Source organism: Triturus cristatus, chromosome 8 (genome assembly GCF_964204655.1).
Source record: "Triturus cristatus chromosome 8, aTriCri1.1, whole genome shotgun sequence".
In the NCBI taxonomy this organism is placed as follows: domain Eukaryota; kingdom Metazoa; phylum Chordata; class Amphibia; order Caudata; family Salamandridae; genus Triturus; species Triturus cristatus.
Window position 1 is genome coordinate 1,181,414,646 of NC_140591.1, and position 18,868 is coordinate 1,181,433,513.

At 49.5% G+C, this 18,868-nt stretch overlaps 1 protein-coding gene across 2 annotated transcripts in view; it reads left to right on the forward strand.

Moving 5' to 3' along the window:
• The window catches only part of SLC9A7 (solute carrier family 9 member A7), a 424,975-nt gene that overhangs the window by 299,311 nt on the left and 106,796 nt on the right, over positions 1-18,868 (forward strand). For both annotated transcript variants that reach the window (XM_085622857.1, XM_085622858.1), the window contains exon 12: positions 4,347-4,500. In XM_085622857.1, coding sequence (XP_085478983.1) covers positions 4,347-4,500 — 154 coding nt within the window. The remainder of the gene's footprint in view (positions 1-4,346; positions 4,501-18,868) is intronic.

The window sequence follows — 18,868 nt, forward strand, 5'->3', positions numbered from 1 at the left end:
GGTCCCATTGGACCTGCTGACTGACGTGTTAATATAGGAGTTTTACCCTCATACTTCCCTCTTGCACCCTCCTCTGAGGCTACACTAGGGGGGTGTCTCGTTTTTCTAAAACAGTAAAATAAATATTGCGAATTGCACACGTCGTTTGAACAAACGCCCTCACGTCACACACGGGGTGCAGGATTTCTCATACATTGTGAGGAGTTCACCCAAAACGCTCCAGTTACGGCCCAGAGGTGCCCACGGCGTGTTGTGTCAGCAGCGCTCAGGCTGCACTCGGACCCGGAAGTGCCCGCGCTCTTCACTGCCGCACAGAGGGGGCTGCGGCCGCGGGGATCTGTGGAGCTGACAAGCGGACCCGTGGACCGGCAGGAAGCGCAGAGTGACGGAAGGAGGTGAATATTTATAAGGAGCTGACTGATGTACAGTCAGGACGTCTTAGACCACGTTAGACCATTATTTAAGTGCCGAACTTGGAGGCACGAGTAAACACGGGAGCCTTGAACTCGTCACTGTGAGAGTTCAAGATCCCCCGTCCAAGAAAGGTGAGGGGGGCTTTTAATGATTCTAATATTACATCCAAACGACAGTAATCACTTACAGCAAACAAAACCACCGCTTCTCTCGAAGCAGACCAAACGCAGTCCGTATTTGCGCTGTATTCACATTTAGGTAAAAACAGGCTCGGTGCAACCAGAATGATTTAATTTCAGTTGTACCTTTTCAATTGGAGGATGAGCCATGGAAGTAGGCAGTAGGGGGTTATTTTGTTGCATCTACTCTGCCAAATACTCGGTTCCGGTGCAAGTATTTCCAGACCTGCAGCAAAATGAAAGTTTGTCATTTGGAGGCTCCCAACAAGTCCATTTAGAGCAGGTGTCTTCAAACTGGGGGGCGGGCGACACTAGGGAGGGCCTCAACAGATGGGGGGGGGGGGGCAGGCTCTGGCTAGAAGAAGCTTATGCTGATCACAGACCTTTGTTTTCAGCAGAAAAATATGAGCGACAATAAACTGCTCTGTAGTGGGTCATTACTAACAACTTTTGTCATTTTTATTCTGTCTGGGAGAAGGTGTCAAAAGGAAAGGGACTCCAAATATTCTTCAAAACCCCCACCGCCATTTCAAATATTCACACAGTGGATACTGTTTGAAAGGCCTGCATGACCAGAATGGTATGTTTCGGAATCATGTATTTAAGTGCAATTGTAAAATGGTAAGAGAACTTAAATGCAATGTTTAAATAAGTCTATACATATTTAAACATTGCCAGTTTAATAGAATAATTTTGAAAAATTAAGGGGGGGGGCAGTGATTCCCCCACCCCCCCAACTGGGGGGCGCGGCTTAAAAAGTTTGAAGACCACGTGTTTAGAGGTTATTTGTTACAAAATTGCACCATCTTGTGGTTGTTTATGTTGTCGCCAAAGGCAACTAATTCTAGTGCCGCAGCACTGTAATTATTATAATACCTCAGAATTATAACTCATCACTGTCCTATCCGATCTCCATCTCATTTTCCCACTGTTGCTCTACTAAGCAATGATCACTAAGCTTTCTTACTTTGTTGTTGTCACTGCACCTGCTCAATCCAGTATTTGAGGTAAACATCTGCTGGAGGAGGCGAAGTATGTGTTTTGCTTGTTTACTTCTTCTCACAGCCCTTTTGGATTCATTATGCCAGGGTTATGTTGCATAATACACTACCTTTGAAGAATAGTGTGAAATAAAACAAAAACAAATGAAAAGTGTTTCTTTTTGTGGCTCCAGAAATGAAAAGGTGTTGCTTCTGCTGTGTTTTTGGATTTTGACAACGAACACGAGTTGCATCTTGTTAAACATATATGTATACATTCTCATAAGTTACTGTCTGGGTACGAGAGACATGTAGAGCCCATTCTGCATTGAAAAGGCAGCTCGTGGTGTTGTCCTTTACGTAGGTGTCTTTTTGTTGACCCCACCCTGAGTTTTTCTGGTGGATGAGTTTCTTTGGGGCAGCTACCTGCAAAGGATTGCAGTAGTCAAATTATGTCGTTCAGGATGGCAGCCAAGGTTGACGATTCCGTGAGAAGCTCTGAACATCATTTGTAGGAAATCTCACCATCTAGGGTGGTGCTGGATCCCTTTTTTTTTGACTGGGGGTGCTGGTCAGGGGCATCAGTTCACTACAATTCTAGGCGGTTCTAAAACTCCTGATGGTACTGAACAAGCGCATGCAGCAAATGAACAAAAAACATTTAAGCGGGGAACGTGTGATTGTGGGAGGGAAGAGGTGAATGAGATGGTAGTCTGAAGCTTTTTTTACTGCAAAAATATGGTTCAATGATGCAATGTTCTTAAATTGATGAATACATTGGATCAATTTTTACTCCAAAAAGAGATATCTAAAACAAACTTTTGTGTGCACACAAGGATAAAATAAAAGTGTATTGGTTTGTTTTCTAACTATACTTCAAAACTTGCCTGCCACCACATTCCACGACTAAGGGGTCCATATTAAAATAAGCCTCATTAAAAAAAATATTAACATTAAAACGAAGCTATTTTTAACATTGGTGCATTCATGTGTCTCATTCAGTCCTTCACCATAGGACACAATCACAAGAGGGACAAAAACTTGTTAGCAATTGCCATCTCTTTGAAGCCCCATAACTTAAACTTAGATATACATGACAAGCAAATATGGAGTGGTTTGTTGAAAAGTTGTTCTCTGTGCTCTTCTTAATTACCACATACCTTTCACTGTTTTGGAACAAACATTTAATGCTACTTGAAATGAAAATGGATCTAAAGGCCTCATTGTTTTCGATATGTTTCTGATCTGCTTCCAGGTCTAGGGGTGCTGCAACACGCGTTGCACCCTTAGTTCCGGCGGCCCTGTCCATCATCATCTGTCTACAGTATCTGCTTGTCCTCAGGGGACAGGCTGGTGCACATTCTTATAAACACACTGCAATGTGGTACTGCAGTAGGATGGGCGGTGTCTGGTCCTGGGTCCTGTGCCAAGAAGCTTTGCATCTTCCTAGTTACTACCCTCTTGGCAGGGCAGAATGCCAGAGCAGACAAAGTGAATAGATGTCATCGGGCAGATAACGATTGGTGTCTACATCCCGAGGTGGTGCAGGGCTTATGGGACCAGTGGGTAGTGCCCTGACCTGATTGTTTCACCACCATTGGAGAGCGCACGTTATTGATAATCTTGCCCTTTGGCATTCCCGCATGTACACTCATTAGGAGACACATTGCAGCTAGAATGGGACAAGGGAATCTCGTACACCTTCCTGCCATAGCCTCTGCTGCCCAAGTTATGAAGAAGGCCAGAAACGACAAGGCTAGAGTCATCCTAGTGGCCCCGGATTAGGCCAAGAGAGTGTGGTATAAGCATCTGACCTTTGATCAGGATGCTCCTTCTGTGGCTTGAATGCAAGTTTTACACATATTATCATCCTTCTTAACTACATTTTTTTCTGCTATGGGCTGCCAACAAATTCTGCATTGGAACACATGACAACTTGCCTTGGTTTGAGTTCAGTCGAGCCTGCGTGAAAACCTGGACATGTGCTTTATGTACTGAAATTTGCCATCTGGGATGGTGAAAAGCCTTCGGGGGGCGGGGGGGCATCTTTGCTTTCTTTTCTTTGGTGCAGAGGCACCTTATTTTGGTGTGTCTGCACCATAGAAATGTGATGGACTTGGAACGCAATGGGATACGATCTCACTGATACACCATATATTTATGTATCCATTTCACATTTTTATATAGTGCAACTCTACCCAGCTAGGGGTCAGTGCACTTCACATTTAAACAGCAAATCGATCAAGAATTCTCCTTACAGGGACCAGGAAAACGCTGGAAACTAAGAAGTGTAGTAAATGAAAGTCACCCTGAGCACACAATTGCCGTATTCAGCCACTGATTTATTGTAATATAGATACAGGATACCTGTTTCAGTAAGAACAGTTGTACTTGAGATACATTTTAGCAGGAGTTCACGTACTTGCAAAGAAGGATTTAGCAAGTTATAAGGACTTTGGAGTGTTTGTTTTCTGCAACCTGGGTATCCTACCATATGGATTTTACGAAAAATCTACAAGCAGGCGATTTTGGATGATAGGCCCTGAAGAAGTCTACTGTGCATCATATTGCACGACGAAACACGTTGGAAACAGGATAAAAATATAGCACAGTAGTTTCAGGTTGAGATAGTCTAAATAGGTTGCTTGTAAGGATTTTGCGGAATTGTAGATGGTCTACACAATGAGAGGTTCTAGGTCATCTGTAAATGAACAAGTTTCTTTGTCTACGCCATCTCTTTGAATTCAGAGAGGTTATTGTGTTTTTCCAACAGGGCTTCGGGGAGCGATGGCATTTGCTTTAGCCATAAGAGACACTGCTACCTACTCCCACCAGATGATGTTCACCACCACCCTGCTCATCGTTTTCTTCACTGTCTGGCTTGTTGGTGGAGGTACGACCCCCATGTTGTCATGGCTGAACATTAGGTGAGTACGCTTCCAAGAAACTATGGCTGCACTGCTGGCACTATGCCGAGCCCTACCTGAGTGACTCTGATGTGTGTCTGAAAGTAGCTAGAGCACAACCAGCAGCTCGTAGTGATTTGTGATATAAGGATGGAAAGTCTTAAGGAAGGGCCGTGCCATTGCGTGTGAATATTTATGACTACACTGATCGGTGTAAGCCAGACATTCTGCACATTCTCTCATGCAATGTCTATGTGGTCAAGAACCGTGAAATCAATTCTACAGATACTTCTGTTTATGAACTTACAAGGACTAGTGGGCTGCAGGGTCGCAAGCTTAAGAAGGAAATGAGTTTTATAGGAGGCTATGAATAGTGAGTTGTAAAAAGGTACTCTACCAACTTGTGGTCACTTGGTGGGCTTATGAGGATGATAATCCGGAGAATGAGAGTTTGCCAGCGGTTTTTAAATACATTATTGTATTTGTTTGCATTTATATAGCTCTTTCTACTCCTGACGAGGCACAAGCATTGCTTTTCGTCCAGGTAACATGCTACTCTGTGGGATCCATAAACACTCATCGTTAGGGGCTTTCTCATGTATATAGACTAAGTATTTGTCATGCTGAACTGCTGCATAGTTGCCATATGGTTTGTGAACAGTCTAATTATTGTTTGCGGTAGTTACCACTGTCATGTAAACATTTTACAATATTATGGATTTGCCATGCATGTGACTGTAAAGCTGGTGAGGTAATAGACATTATAGAGTTGTTTTGCAGGTAGAAGTTGAAATTGTAATTTGTTATGCTGATTATAATAGCCGTGTAGTTTGTACACAATTTGTCATGCAGTTGTCATATATGTGGTTGACATAAATGCCATGTGAAAGCATCATGCATTCTGTCTTGTGCTTCGTCGTGAAATGCTTAAGGGCTTTTTCTGATCTAGACATCTTACCACAAATTTCTCATCATTTTTATTATCCTCTATGCTTCGGGCTGGTCTGTAACACTCTTCACCAGCAATGCCGCTCCAATGCTCCTAGGTGGCTCCATGTGGCACCTGCCTTGACTCCGCCTCCAGACATAACCCGGAGTAAATCAGACACCTACCGGTGCCCTGATGTCCGTTCCTATTTTTCTGAAGCTCTTCTACGCAAGTTCCAAGCTCTCCCTGTGTCTCTCTAACATATTCCTCAGCATTTGTGCATAACTGTGGTTTGAATGGAGACGGAAACCTTAGAATTGGCATTGCATGGTCTTCTCACCCGGCATCGGAAAGTCTTGTCCAGATGTCTTCCTCAAAACAGAAGCTGAATACTTTTTACACCGTGCACATTGCATCCGAATAGAGAGTCCAAGAAACTTGATGCTGCTGGAAACGTCACGCTACTGCTTGGCTCGCTGTACTACTAATACCACCTGCATTGTAGGCTGTTATGTGCATGACTTGTTGGAAGTGGCAAAATGTATGGTGATTAGCTTGCCAGAACAGAAGAAGGAGCCATTCACAGACCAGGTGAATGACGGGCTAGACGCATCCAAACAGATCTTGAAGTGCGGCCTGAACTATGTGGACCTAATTGCTCGATCCAGGGGCACGGCTGTCATGCTGAACTAACATGGTTTGATGCATTCTTCTGGATTTTCAATAGATATTCAAGTTACATTCGGTGAGAGGCTATTGGGAGTGAAACCGACTCCTCCCTGGAGCCCTTCAATCTCAGAAGTGATATAGCTCGTGTGCTAGGCTTAGCCCCCACAGCGCGTCAATTCCACCAACATTATGAAAGTTTTAGTGGCTATTCCAGGGCAGTCCTTAGAACCTTCTTTGCCTAACTGGACACCCCAGCAGCTATATTGCTATATATATCCCCCCCCCACCCCCCCAACAAAGGCATTATCTTCCAATGTGTGGAGGGAAGGTTTGGTGTCCCAGTATGCCACTATTTGGGATGCAGACCACCATGATGGATTGATGTATCCAGCGAATCCGCATGGGCTGGGTCTTGCCCATCTTTTCCTTCCCCCACACCTTCTCCCCTCTACCAGGACGAGGACTTTTCGGCACATGCAGAGTTTTTGGAAGTAGAAGTTCTTGCCCCGCCGGATAAGGGATCCAAAGAGGTGGTACTTGTGGAAGAGGTGGTAGTTAAGAGCTATCTTGCAGCCATATCTGCAGTTATGTGCTGCCCTTACCATCCTTCCCAGTTTACATCACCACTAGTGATGCATTTCCTAAAAGGTTTATTTTACTTGTTTCCTCCCACTCCATTTATGGTTTCTTAATGGGATTTCAGTCTTGTATTGACTTTCTTTTTTGGCATCCCCATTCGAGCCAATACTTAGTTGCCCGGTTCGACTTAATACCCTGAGGTCATTGGTCATTTTGTTGGGGACAATAACTTCAGCTTGTAGGGTCGGAAAATTATAACCCCTCTGTATGTCCTCCTTTCACAATTTTCTTTGTGGAAAATTTGTTTTTCCGCACTTGCCCATCCCGGTTACGCAAGGTAGTATCCGCATTTCATATGGGCCATTCAATTACCCTTCTATCTTTCTTTCCATCTCTACATCCAACCAAGGAGGAAGAGCAGCTGCTAAGACAACCACAGACATGTGATGTCATTAGACACTGACTGCACACAACAGGACAGTATAAACAGCCAGTTTTTTGAGGGCCCAAAAGGGGGTTGTTAGTGACCAAATACATAATTTCGCGCTGGGCCATCCTCTGTTTCTAGGTATGCTATACCCTAGTAAAGAAGGGTCCTCCAAGGGGCATTAATGCCCATTCCACTGTGACCATTGGTGCCTCGACAACTCTTTCCAGAATCGTGCTGGTTGCTGACTCTTGCTGGGCGATTAAATAGCCATCCTTGTTTACTTTTGCCAAGCACTACTACCTCACTTCTCAAGCACTCAGTGATGTGTACGTTGGCTAAGTTGTGTTGCATGACTTCCATCCTTAACCCCTTCAGTGCCCATGACGAGCTGGACTCGTCATGGGCCGCGGTTGCGCTGTGCCCATGACGAGTCCAGCTCGTCATAGACCCCGCCCGCTAATGAAAGCGCCAGCACAGTGCGGGGAAAGGGGCGGGCACTGAAGGGGTTAAACAGCACTACTCAGTCCTGCTTCCCACAGGCATATTGGTTTGGAGTATGTTCTTAAGGTGAAGAGTCTGCAGGAAGATTATTCCATCAGAAGAAAAAGTTACTTACCTTCTGTAACAGTATTTTGGTGGACAAAATCTTTCTACCCCCACCTCTTACCCAATGAGCTAGTGCTATGATTAAAACGATCCCAAGGTATGCAAACACCTTGTGTGCTGTATTTGTCACTGTTGTTGCTCTCTTAGCTAATCACCACAAGCTTCAATGGAGGACAAAAGTATCAGGTGGTGAGGTCAGCGCTGTGATTGGCGTCTAATATACTCCAATGTTATCATGTCAGGAGGTGGAGTCGCAGCTGAGACAGCATGATGCCACCTGGCAGTCCTGGAAAGACATTGCTGGGGAAAAGTTTTCCGGACTAGTCAGAGACCTGGAGGATAATTCATAAGGTGAGGAATCTGTTGGAATATTATGTATCCACCAGAAATATTACTATCAAAGCTAAGTAACCTTTTTGTTTGGGTATTCATGTAATTGCTTATGCTGTAATGTAGTGGTATTGCAGGTCATGCATGTGGTCATGCAGACGACATACTTGAAAGTAAAACCTGTATGGTAATAATTCACCAGTTGGCCAGAGAGTTATGGAAACATTTATTGCAATAGATTCAGTGCTTACTTTTTGCCTGTGGTTTCCGGTGCTTGTCACCGGCCCTTAATAGTCAACACCGGCACTTACGACAGTCTGCCACTGGTGGCACTGTTTGTCTGATTTAGAGATGAGCACAATAACAGTTACTTAATAATTCAATATACATTAAAAATGACTAATACCTGTCGCCAAAGCTATTCTTACAACTTTGGGGGCCTGGAATAGTCTCCATTGCCACGCTTGCAGGAGTGTAATGGTTAGTTGTGTTGGTACTTTCATTGGCAGCACTGCCATGGACAATGGGTGCAGTGGCCTCCTGACGAGGACCCTTTTTTCCATATTAAGCACTGAATAGATCAGTGTTTAGTTCTTGCCTATGCAGCGCTTGCGCTGTCTCTTCGAAACATGCTGTATTCAAGATATGGGCACTAAGCTCCATGCATGTTTCGCCCATCTTTTTAATTGACTCCAGTTAATGTCTTTTGTAAATGGTGGCTTTTGATTGGTTGATAGGCTTGGTAGTTCCTCCTTAGTACCACCTTTTCTCATCTTGTAACCTCCCCTGAGGAAACCCCCTGTTATATGTGGTGCCGTTTGTGAGCACTAGTTTCTTTTTTGAAGCACACTGGCATGCTATGTTAGCGCTTCAATAATGGTGGGCGTGCGACTTTCTTATAGCGCTGTTTGCCCGAATTTTAAAAATATTTTTTTTAGGCAGTGCGGCACAACAAGCTTGATATTCGTGGCGGCCACGAGCCTTTCTTTTTTAGGTCTTGCCTAGGCAGCATGCGCTGCTCTAGGAGAGGGCCTTTAGCAATCGGTCTTCACTTTTCAAGCACTTGTGCTTGTGGCGGCATCCACCTTGCGGGAGCGAGCAGCGGCGCGCTGTTTGTAATTAACGTGGCTGCGCCGCTGCTCACTCCCGCAAGGTGGATGCCGCCACAAGCACGAGTGCGAGTGCTTGAAAAGTGAAAGCAGTGGTCTTCCCTCACCTCCCGTGAGATGTAGCCTTGTACCTAATTTGTTGACATTTAGATTACTAAATGTTGTAACACCAGCTTCCGCACGGGATTATCATGCATGATTAATCAATTAATCGCACGAGATCATCATGCATGATTAATCAATTAATCTCCCCATGGTCCCCCTGTTTACTAAAAACGTGGTGCTAAGGAACATTCACATGCGCTATAATAAGGGACCACCCCGTTAAATCTGTTTCGTGTTCTACCTACTCGCCATTTTTAGGTCTCGCCTGACCCAGCTCATGCGCTGATCTGGCGAGACTTCTTGAGAGGGCTCCAAAAAGTACTACCAGGCCAGCCTAGAGCTACAGTGCATGTGCGCGGGCGCGCGCGCCGCGCTTGACCGCGATTACTTTCACTTTCACGGCCGCTTTGATGTTTGATCGGAATCGCGATAACTTGCACGGCCGCTTGGCATAGCCAATAGGTCTCGCTTTTGGGACCTTATAAGTATTTAGTTATGCAACTGTTGCATGGCTAAACACTTATAAGGTCCCAAAGGCGAGACCTATTGGCGATGCCAATGCTTGTTTGTTTCTAATATTCTGCCTCTTTCTGCTCACCCATGTGCCCCCTTCGAGATTCTTCTCTCCTTCCGCATTTTGCCAGCACCCTCCTACCCAATAGTCATCCACCACTACGTCCACCACGTCCACTCCTACCACCACCACGTCCACCACCACGCCCACTACCACCACGTCAACCACCACGACCTCCACCACCACCACTACCACGTCCACCACCACGTCCTCCACCATGTCCTCCACCAAGTCCACCACCACGTCCACCACCACCACTACGTCCACCACCATGTCCACCACCACGTCCCCCACGTGCACCACCACCACGTCCACCACCACATCCACCACCACCACGTCCACCACCACGTCCACCGCCATCCCATCCACCACCACGTCCACCGCCATCCCATCCACCACCACGTCCACCACATCCACCACCACCACGTCCACCAACACCACGTCCACCACCACCACGTCCACAGTCACGTCCACCACCACCTCCACCACCACTTCCACCACCTCCTCCACCATCACCACCACGTCCACCATGCCCACATCCACAACCACCACGTCCACCACGTCCACCACCACCACGTCCACCACCACATCCACCACCGCCACTACATCCACCACCACCACTTCCACCACCACCACTACGTCCACCAGCACCACGTCCACCATGTCCACTACAATGTCCACCACCACCACCACATCCACCATGTCCACTACCACCACATCCACCATGTCCACTACCACGTCCACATCCACCATCACCACGTCCACCACCACCACGTCCATCACGTCCACCACCACCACGTCCACCAACACCACGTCCACCACGTCCACCGTCACGTCCACCACCACCTCCACCACCACTTCCACCACCTCCTCCACCATCACCACCATGTCCACCACCACGACCACCACATCCACCACGTCCACCATCACCACGTCCACCATGCCCACCACCACGTCCACCACCATCAAGTCCACCACCACATCCACATCCACAACCACCACATCCTCCACCACCTCGTCCACCACCACATCCACCACCACATCCACCACTTCCACCCTCGCCACTACGTCCACCAGCACCACGTCCACCACGTCCACTACAACGTCCACCACATCCACTACAACGTCCACCACATCCACCATGTCCACTACCACCACATCCAACATGTCCACTACCACGTCCACCACCACCACATCCACCATCACCACGTCCACCACCACCACGTCCACCAACTCCACCACGTCCATCACCATGTCCACCACCACCTCCACCATCACGTCCACCACCACCACATCCTCCACCACCACGTCCACCACCACCTCCACAACCACGTCCACAACCACCACCACCTCCTCCACCACCACGTCCACCTCCACCACCAAGTCCACCTCCACCATGTCCACCACCACCACGTCCACCACCGCCACTACGTCCACCAGCACCACGTCCACCATGTCCACTACCACGACCACCACCACCACATCCACCATGTCCACGTCCACCACATCCACTACTACCACCACCACCACATACACCATCACCTCCACGTCCACCACATACACTACTACCACCACCACGTCCACCACCACATCCACCACCACATCCACCACCACGTCCACCACCACGTCCACCACCACGTCCACCACCACGTCCACCACCACGTCCACCACCACGTCCACCACCACGTCCACCACCACTACCACGTCCACCACCACTACCACGTCCACCACCACGTCCACCACCACGTCCACCACCACTACCACGTCCACCACCACTACCACATCCACCACCACGTCCACCACCACTACCACGTCCACCACCACATCCACCATCACGTCCACCACCACCACGTCCACCACCATGTCCACCACCGCCACCACCACCCGTGATGGGTAAAGTGTCACTGGAGGGCAGGGGTAATAGGAGTGTCAAACCTGGCTGTACATGTGACATTTAAGGATGCATTGGGTGCGAGAAGACGGGAATAGGGGTTAGAAGTATTACACCAGACCCAAGATACATTTTGAAGAGGTGCAATGTCACAGGGGCTCCTGTAAACGCATTCGCAGCATCTCTACCTCACAGTGGCATACCTGCACGAGCCACTCACTCAAAACAAGCATTGGCATAGCCAATAGGTCTCGCCTTTTGGACCTTATAAGTGTTTAGCCATGCAACACTTGATGTTGTTGCACCAAGGATATTGTGCTAGATAACTAAACACTTATAAAGTCCCAAAGGCGAGACCTATTGGCTATGCCAATGCTTGTTGTAATTCTCTTATCTCCCATGCCGTGTTTAAACTTCAATAATGGCGGCCACGCAATTTCCTTATAGCGCGGTTCGCCCAAATCCTTTTTATTTTTGTTATATTTTTTTTATTCAGCGTATATGGAGGCTGCGCAACTATCTTATATTACGCACCACCAAAATCTTTTTTTTTTAAATTTAATTTATAATTTTTTATAAAAATGCGGCATGCCAAACTTGTGCAGTTTGACAGTACGGCGCTGATTTCTGAGGGCGGCCTCACTTCCTGTCTCTTCTTGCAGCGAGGGTGTAATGCGTATATTACATGGCGTAGTGCCACTGCAGGGGCAGATAGATGAATTATTGTTAATTCTCACAGCGAGAATGTAATATGTGCATTACACATTGTAGTGCCTCTGCAGGGACTGAAGAAGCCTTTTCTTCTCACAGTAAGGATACAATGCGTGCATTACAGGGTGTAGTGGCAGCCCCTAGTGTTCAAGGACAAGGGGCCCTCCACCTGGGGGTCCTTTTACTCCTATTCTAAGGCTGCACTCTTTCCTGATAAACAAACCGCTTTAAAAACTAGGTTAACCTGACCAGGCATGCGGAAATGGCTGGATTTAAGAGTGGGGTTTATTGTTGCACCTGTAATGGTGTTTTATGCTTACTAATCTCACCCTACAAATGGGGTACTTATTTCATCCATCAGTTGCACACATCCAAAGAAGGCCCCCCCTCGTGCACAGTTGTGCGTCATGCTCAGGGATTGGGCCATGAAAGCACCTGTGCTCTTACTGGGCCAGCTGACGTCATGTTATTCTCTCAGTGACGTCAGCGGCTCTGACGTAACAAACATATGTGCAGTGCAAAGACCATCCATTGGCCCTATGTGCTGACACTCGCGCTATCCCAAATGTTTGACTTTGTTGTCGGACTGCTGCTTTACAGAGAGATTTCAAAATCATTGCAACTCCACAACAAAACGCTCAGGGACAGTATTCTAATCCCGACTGGTGGACTAACGCATCCACGCTAGGAGTCTGTTGCGGGTTAATTCAGCCTTTCATCCTTCCGAGGTACACAAAACCGTAGCAGCTGCTGTGAACCTGGCCATATATATGGAACAGTGGGTCATCTGGAACGCCTTTTCTTTTAATGTGGTTTAGGCAAAAAGAATAAAAAAGCAGTGCATATACTTAATGTGATGAACATTATCACCGTCTAGCCTCACGAGTGGTTTTAAAATGCACTAAGAATACATGAACCAGAACCAACGACAAGTGCAAACATTGCTCGTGGTTTATGTACAGAATGAAAAGTGCAGTCAGACCCGGATGGAATGTGTTCATTCTTTCGCGGGTACCCCCGGACCACCTATGTATCTGTGAGGCTTTTTGAGTCACTTAGGGGTCCCTAACAAGCTTTGTCCTGATGAGAACTCGGTGCTACGAGCGAGTTGGAAATGCCCTTAAACGCACTCCACACAAGCTTAACTGGTTTGAATAAACAGTAGACAGAAGGCGCTATAGCTGTCTGTTAAAATGCATACTGGAAAGTTTTCTTTCTTGTGCAGCACTATGATAATGCTCATTATATTAAGTGTATGCACTGATTTTCTTTTCTTAGCCAAAATTACATTATATGGAAATTGGTTCCGGATGAACCACTGCTCTTTTATGTTTCAGCCGTCCGAGGTCGATAACATGAGTAGCTTGAAGCTTGGTAACAGTATTTATTTAACAGTATTTTATATCTGAAAGAGACACGTTAGTGATAGATTCCTTACCGTAGAATATCCCCAGGCGTCAGACTGGATCCGGAAAGTTTTTCGTCAGCAGTACCCCTGCGCGTCGGTAGGCGTCGTCGTACGGCTCCGTGTATGTCGCTGGCGTCGTAGCCGCCGAGATGACGTCGTCAGAACTATTTAGACGCGCGCTGGCGTCCGTGCTTTCTTTTTCCGTGCAGCAGCGCAGATCCGAGAGAAAGCGGTACTCCTTGTTAAAAGTTTTAACTTGGTTTCTGACAACTTGTTTTGTCGTGTACTTGACTCCTGGTGCAATAGAGATGCCCGGGTTTAAGTCCTGTAGGGCCTGCCGTCGAAAAATGTCGGTATTGGACCCTCACGACTGCTTGGGGCACGCCCATGACCCCGAGGCATGCCCCGATTGTTGGGCCATGGCGCCGAAAGCTTTGCGGGAACGTTCCTGAAAGTTGTTGGAGGTCCGGCAATCGGTTCCGCGCCGATCGAGGACCCGATCCCATGGGAGGTCAAGGGACCGGTCGCGGAGCCATCAGCATCGCTCGTCGGAATCGGGGACAGGTAAGTCTAGGTGCCATAAAAAGTCAAAGAAGCGACGTCACTCTTTCTCCACCCCTCACCGGTCGCGGTGGAGGGGGCGGGCGGTAACTCCCCCGCGGCTCCGTTGGAGCCTCCATCATTGCCTGCGGCCTACCCACCCTTTCCGGGCCCGCACGCGACTTCGGACGAGGTGCAGGCCTTTATGTCGGCCTTGCGCCATTTATTTGCCCCGCCGGGTCCCTCCGGAGCATCTTCGGGCCCCATGGATCCGTCGGAAGGGTTTGCCTCCGTGCCGCCGCCTCTGGCCTCGGCTATGCCGACACCATACCCTGCGGCGCTGCCGGCTGCGGCCCCGGCTCGGGCCTCGCCGCCGTCCCTGGATCCAGCCCCCGGCGACTGGTGCGGCGCCGCTGCTGACGCCAGAAGGCCCCTAACCGGGGCTGGTATCTCACCCTCCCATTCCATTTCTTGGAGGGGAGTTTATCCCGTTTCCCAGGGCACCTCGTCCTTACCGGCCTCTTCAGCAACTGGTGGACGAAGGGGAAATACTGGGAGGGGTCTGAGGACCCTCTTGCAGCTCAATGCGAGGATGAGCCTGAGTGGGAAGGCGATGTGAAGGGTCTAGTGGATCTGGATTTCTCTCCACACCCTGGTACTCTGTCCCCTTCTTCCATGGCCACAGAGGAGGTTGGAACTTTTTCGGTTGTTTTGCGTAGGGCAGCTGAGGCTCTTAACCTCAAGCTCCCTTCTGTGCCTATCAGGATCAATCTCCTAACTGAGGTCCTGCAGCCGCAGTCCTCCTCTGCGGAGCCGTTACTGATATCCTGTTGGGCACTTGGCTTAAACCTAATGAGGGAGTCCCTGTAGACAAGGGTGTGGCGCGCCGCCATCTCCCGGCCCCGGGCGATCCCAGCTTTCTCACACAACACCCGACGCCTGAGAGTCTGGTTGTGCAGGCTTCTGCCTCGCCGAGTGCGTTCTCTTCTGCTCCTCAGGACAAGGAATCTAGGAAACTGGAGCAATTTGGTACTGATATCCTGTTGGGCACTTGGCTTAAACCTAACGAGGGAGTCCCTGTAGACAAGGGTGTGGCGCGCCGCCATCGCCCGGCGCCGGGCGATCCCATCTTTCTCACACAACACCCGATGCCTGAGAGTCTGGTTGTGCAGGCTTCTGCCTCGCCGAGTGCGTTCTCTTCTGCTCCTCCGGACAAGGAATCTAGGAAACTGGAGCAATTTGGGGAAAAGATTTTCACATCTGCCAGCTCTGGGTTGCGGGCGGTGAATACTGCGTGCCTGCTAGGCCGCTATTCACATTCTGTGTAGGACACTGTGGCACAGGTGCTGCCTCAGTGCCCTGTGGAAGCACGGGAGGTTCTCTCCCAAGCCATTACCGAAGGGAGAGATGCTGGCAAATTTACTATTCGTTGTGGGCTTGACACGGCCGATTATCTCGGTAGCGCACTTTCCACAACTGTGGTGCTCCGTCGTTATGTTTGGCTCCGAACTACTGGCTTCTCTGGGGATGTCCAGAACACCCTGTTGGACATGCCCTTTGTTGGTACACGCCTCTTTGGTGATAAGGCGGATAGCACACTGGAACGCTTTAAGGACTCTCGGGCCATGGCCCAGTCCTTGGGTCTCGCCACCACGTGTACTCCCTCGGGGTCCGCTGTTCGGTCCTTTCGAGGTCAAGGTCGGGGCACCCAGGCGCGTTCTTTTCAGACCCGCAAGGCTGCACAGCCACAGTCTCAGCGCAGCCGCGGACGTGGGACCTGCCGTGGTGGGTCCCGAGGGCAGCGGACAGGTCAGTCCATCACCTCCCTTGCCGCCTCTAAACCTTCCTAGTCCGGTGTTTCTGCAAATAGTCCGAAGGGGCTACTCTCTCCCCTTCGAATCAACCCCTCCAGCCATGCCACCTCAGTCCCACTGCATGTCGGGGGAACACTTGGCACTTCTCCAGCAGGAAGTTACGGCCCTCTTGGCCAAGGGGGCCATCGAGCACGTTCCGACGCCAGAAGGTCATGGTTGTTACTCCCACTACTTCTTGGTTCCAAAGAAGGACAAAGGTCTGTGCCCTATCTTAGACCTCCGGAACGTCAATCGCTTCCTCCGGAAGGAGAAGTTCAAGATGCTCACGCTTGCTCAGGTCTTGTCTGCCCTAGACCCGCAAGACTGGCTGGTAGCGTTGGACTTTCAGGTTAACGGTGGCCACGAGCACTTTCAGTTCACCGTGCTCCCTTTCGGCCTTACCAGCGCCCCTCGGGTGTTCACGAAAGTGATGGCGGTGGTCGCAGCTCATCTGCGCAGATCAGGGGTTTCAGTCTTCCCCTATCTCGACGACTGGCTGTTGAAGGCGGGCTCGCCCCAGGCAGTCGTCTCCCACCTCCAGACTACGGCTGACCTCCTGCATTTGTTGGGGTTTTCCATCAACATGCCGAAGTCGCACCTGATTCCCTCTCAGAAGCTCCTCTTCATCGAGCAGTTCTGGATACGGCGCAGTTTCGGGTTTATCCTCCCGGGACATTCGGGCTATGATTCTGATCTTTCGGCCCTGGTCCTGGGTTTCGGTCAGGAAGACACTGAGGCTGCTGGGCCTCATGGCCTCATGCATCCTGCTGATCGATCATGCCAGATCCCCTCCCTTCCCCAACCGGAGCACACAGTAGTGACGGACGCGTCCCTCCTGGGATGGGGCAGCCACATGGGAGAGGCGGAGATCAGAGGCCTCTGGTCTCCGGCGGAGTCCAAGCTCCATATCAACCTTTTGGAGCTCAGGGCGATCCTACTTGCACTCAAAGCATTCCTTCCCTCGGTCAAGGGGAGAGTAGTGCAGGTGTTCACAGACAACACCACCGCCATGTGATACTGCAACAAACAGGGCGGGGTGGGGTCGTGGACCCTGTCAGGAGGCTCTACGTCACTGGACGTGGCTGGAACATCAAGGCATTTCCTTGGTGGTCCAACTCCTGGCAGGTACCCTGAACGCCAGGGCGGACAAACTCAGCCGAAGGTGCATGTTGGATCACGAATGGCGTCTTCACTCAGAGGTGGTGCAAGGTCTTTTTCAGCAGTGGGGAGAACCTTGGTTAGATCTATTCGCTACCGAAGAGAACACGCAATGTCAGCTGTTCTGCGCGTTGGAGTTTCCAAGGCGGCACTCGCTAGGCGACGCTTAGCGTCACGAGTGGAGTTGCGGTCTGTTGAATGCCTTTCTGCCTATACCACGTCTGCCCAGAGTGCTGAAGAAGATCAGACGCGACTGAGCCCAAGTTATTCTTGTGGCACCGGACTGGGCTCGAAGAGTTTGGTATCCCGAGCTACTCGGTATGAGCGTGGATCCCCCGATCCGACTGCCTCTTCGGGAGGATCTCCTGACGCAGCAACAGGGGATGGTCCTCCACCCGAACCTGTCCAGCCTCCACCTCCTTGCGTGGAGATTGAGAGGCAACAGCTGATTCCATTTGACTTGCCTCCTGGAATCTGTAATGTAATTCTGGCAGCCAGGCGTCCCTCCACTAAAACGGTATACGCCTGTTAATGGAAAAAATGTGTGGCATGGTGCACATCTAAATCTGTTGATCCTCTTGCTGCCCCTCTTTCTGATGTCCTATTGTTCCTCCTTTCTTTGGCCCAGCAGGGCTCTGCTTTGGGCACTATCAAGGGCTACCTTTCTACTCTTTCAGCCTTTCTTAGGTTGCCTGATCAGCCCTCTCTTTTCAAGTCCCCGGTTGTCAATAGATTTCTCAAACGCATTACTCACTTTTTCCCTCCTATTCCTTTTGTGATGCCTCAATGGGACTTGAACCTGGTTCTCACATATCTGATGTGTGCTCCATTTGACCCTCTTCATAACTGTCCTTTGCAGTTATTGACTTTGAAAACTGTCTTCCTGGTGGCCATCACCTCCGCTCCAGTGGAGAAGTGTAGCTCACTGGTTAGAGGAGGCATACCCTGAAGCAGAGGTCAGACCCGGGACCAGGGTTCGATTCCCGACGCGGCAGGGTCCGGAGCCCAATTGTCCACGGACTCGATAATTCTCGCTTCGGTGCCCACTCTAAGCACGAGTTCACACTATGCAGCTCTGGGCAACAATCTTGCTTAATCTCCACAATGGCTTCCCCCGCGGCGGGATGCCTGGCTTTCACCTTGGGGATGCCCAGTACGGGTTATCTCACAGGGAAAAACCAGGACGGGTTCCCAATGCAAGCGCCGAGATGCCCAAGGGTAAGTCGAGCGCTATATAAGAACTCACATACATAGTGAGCTCCAGGCTCTTTCCTGCAAACCTCCTTTCCTGGCGATTCATCTGGACAAGGTTGTGCTTCGACCGCGTCCCTCCTTTGTACCAAAGGTAGTCTCTGCCTTTCATCCCGGGGAAACTGTCACTCTGCCCACTTTCTTTCCACCTCCGCACCCTTCAAGAGAAGAGGAGAGGTTCCACAGTCTGGGTCCCAAAACGTGTGCTCTTGTTCTATTTCAACCGCACACAACAGTTCCGGTGGAT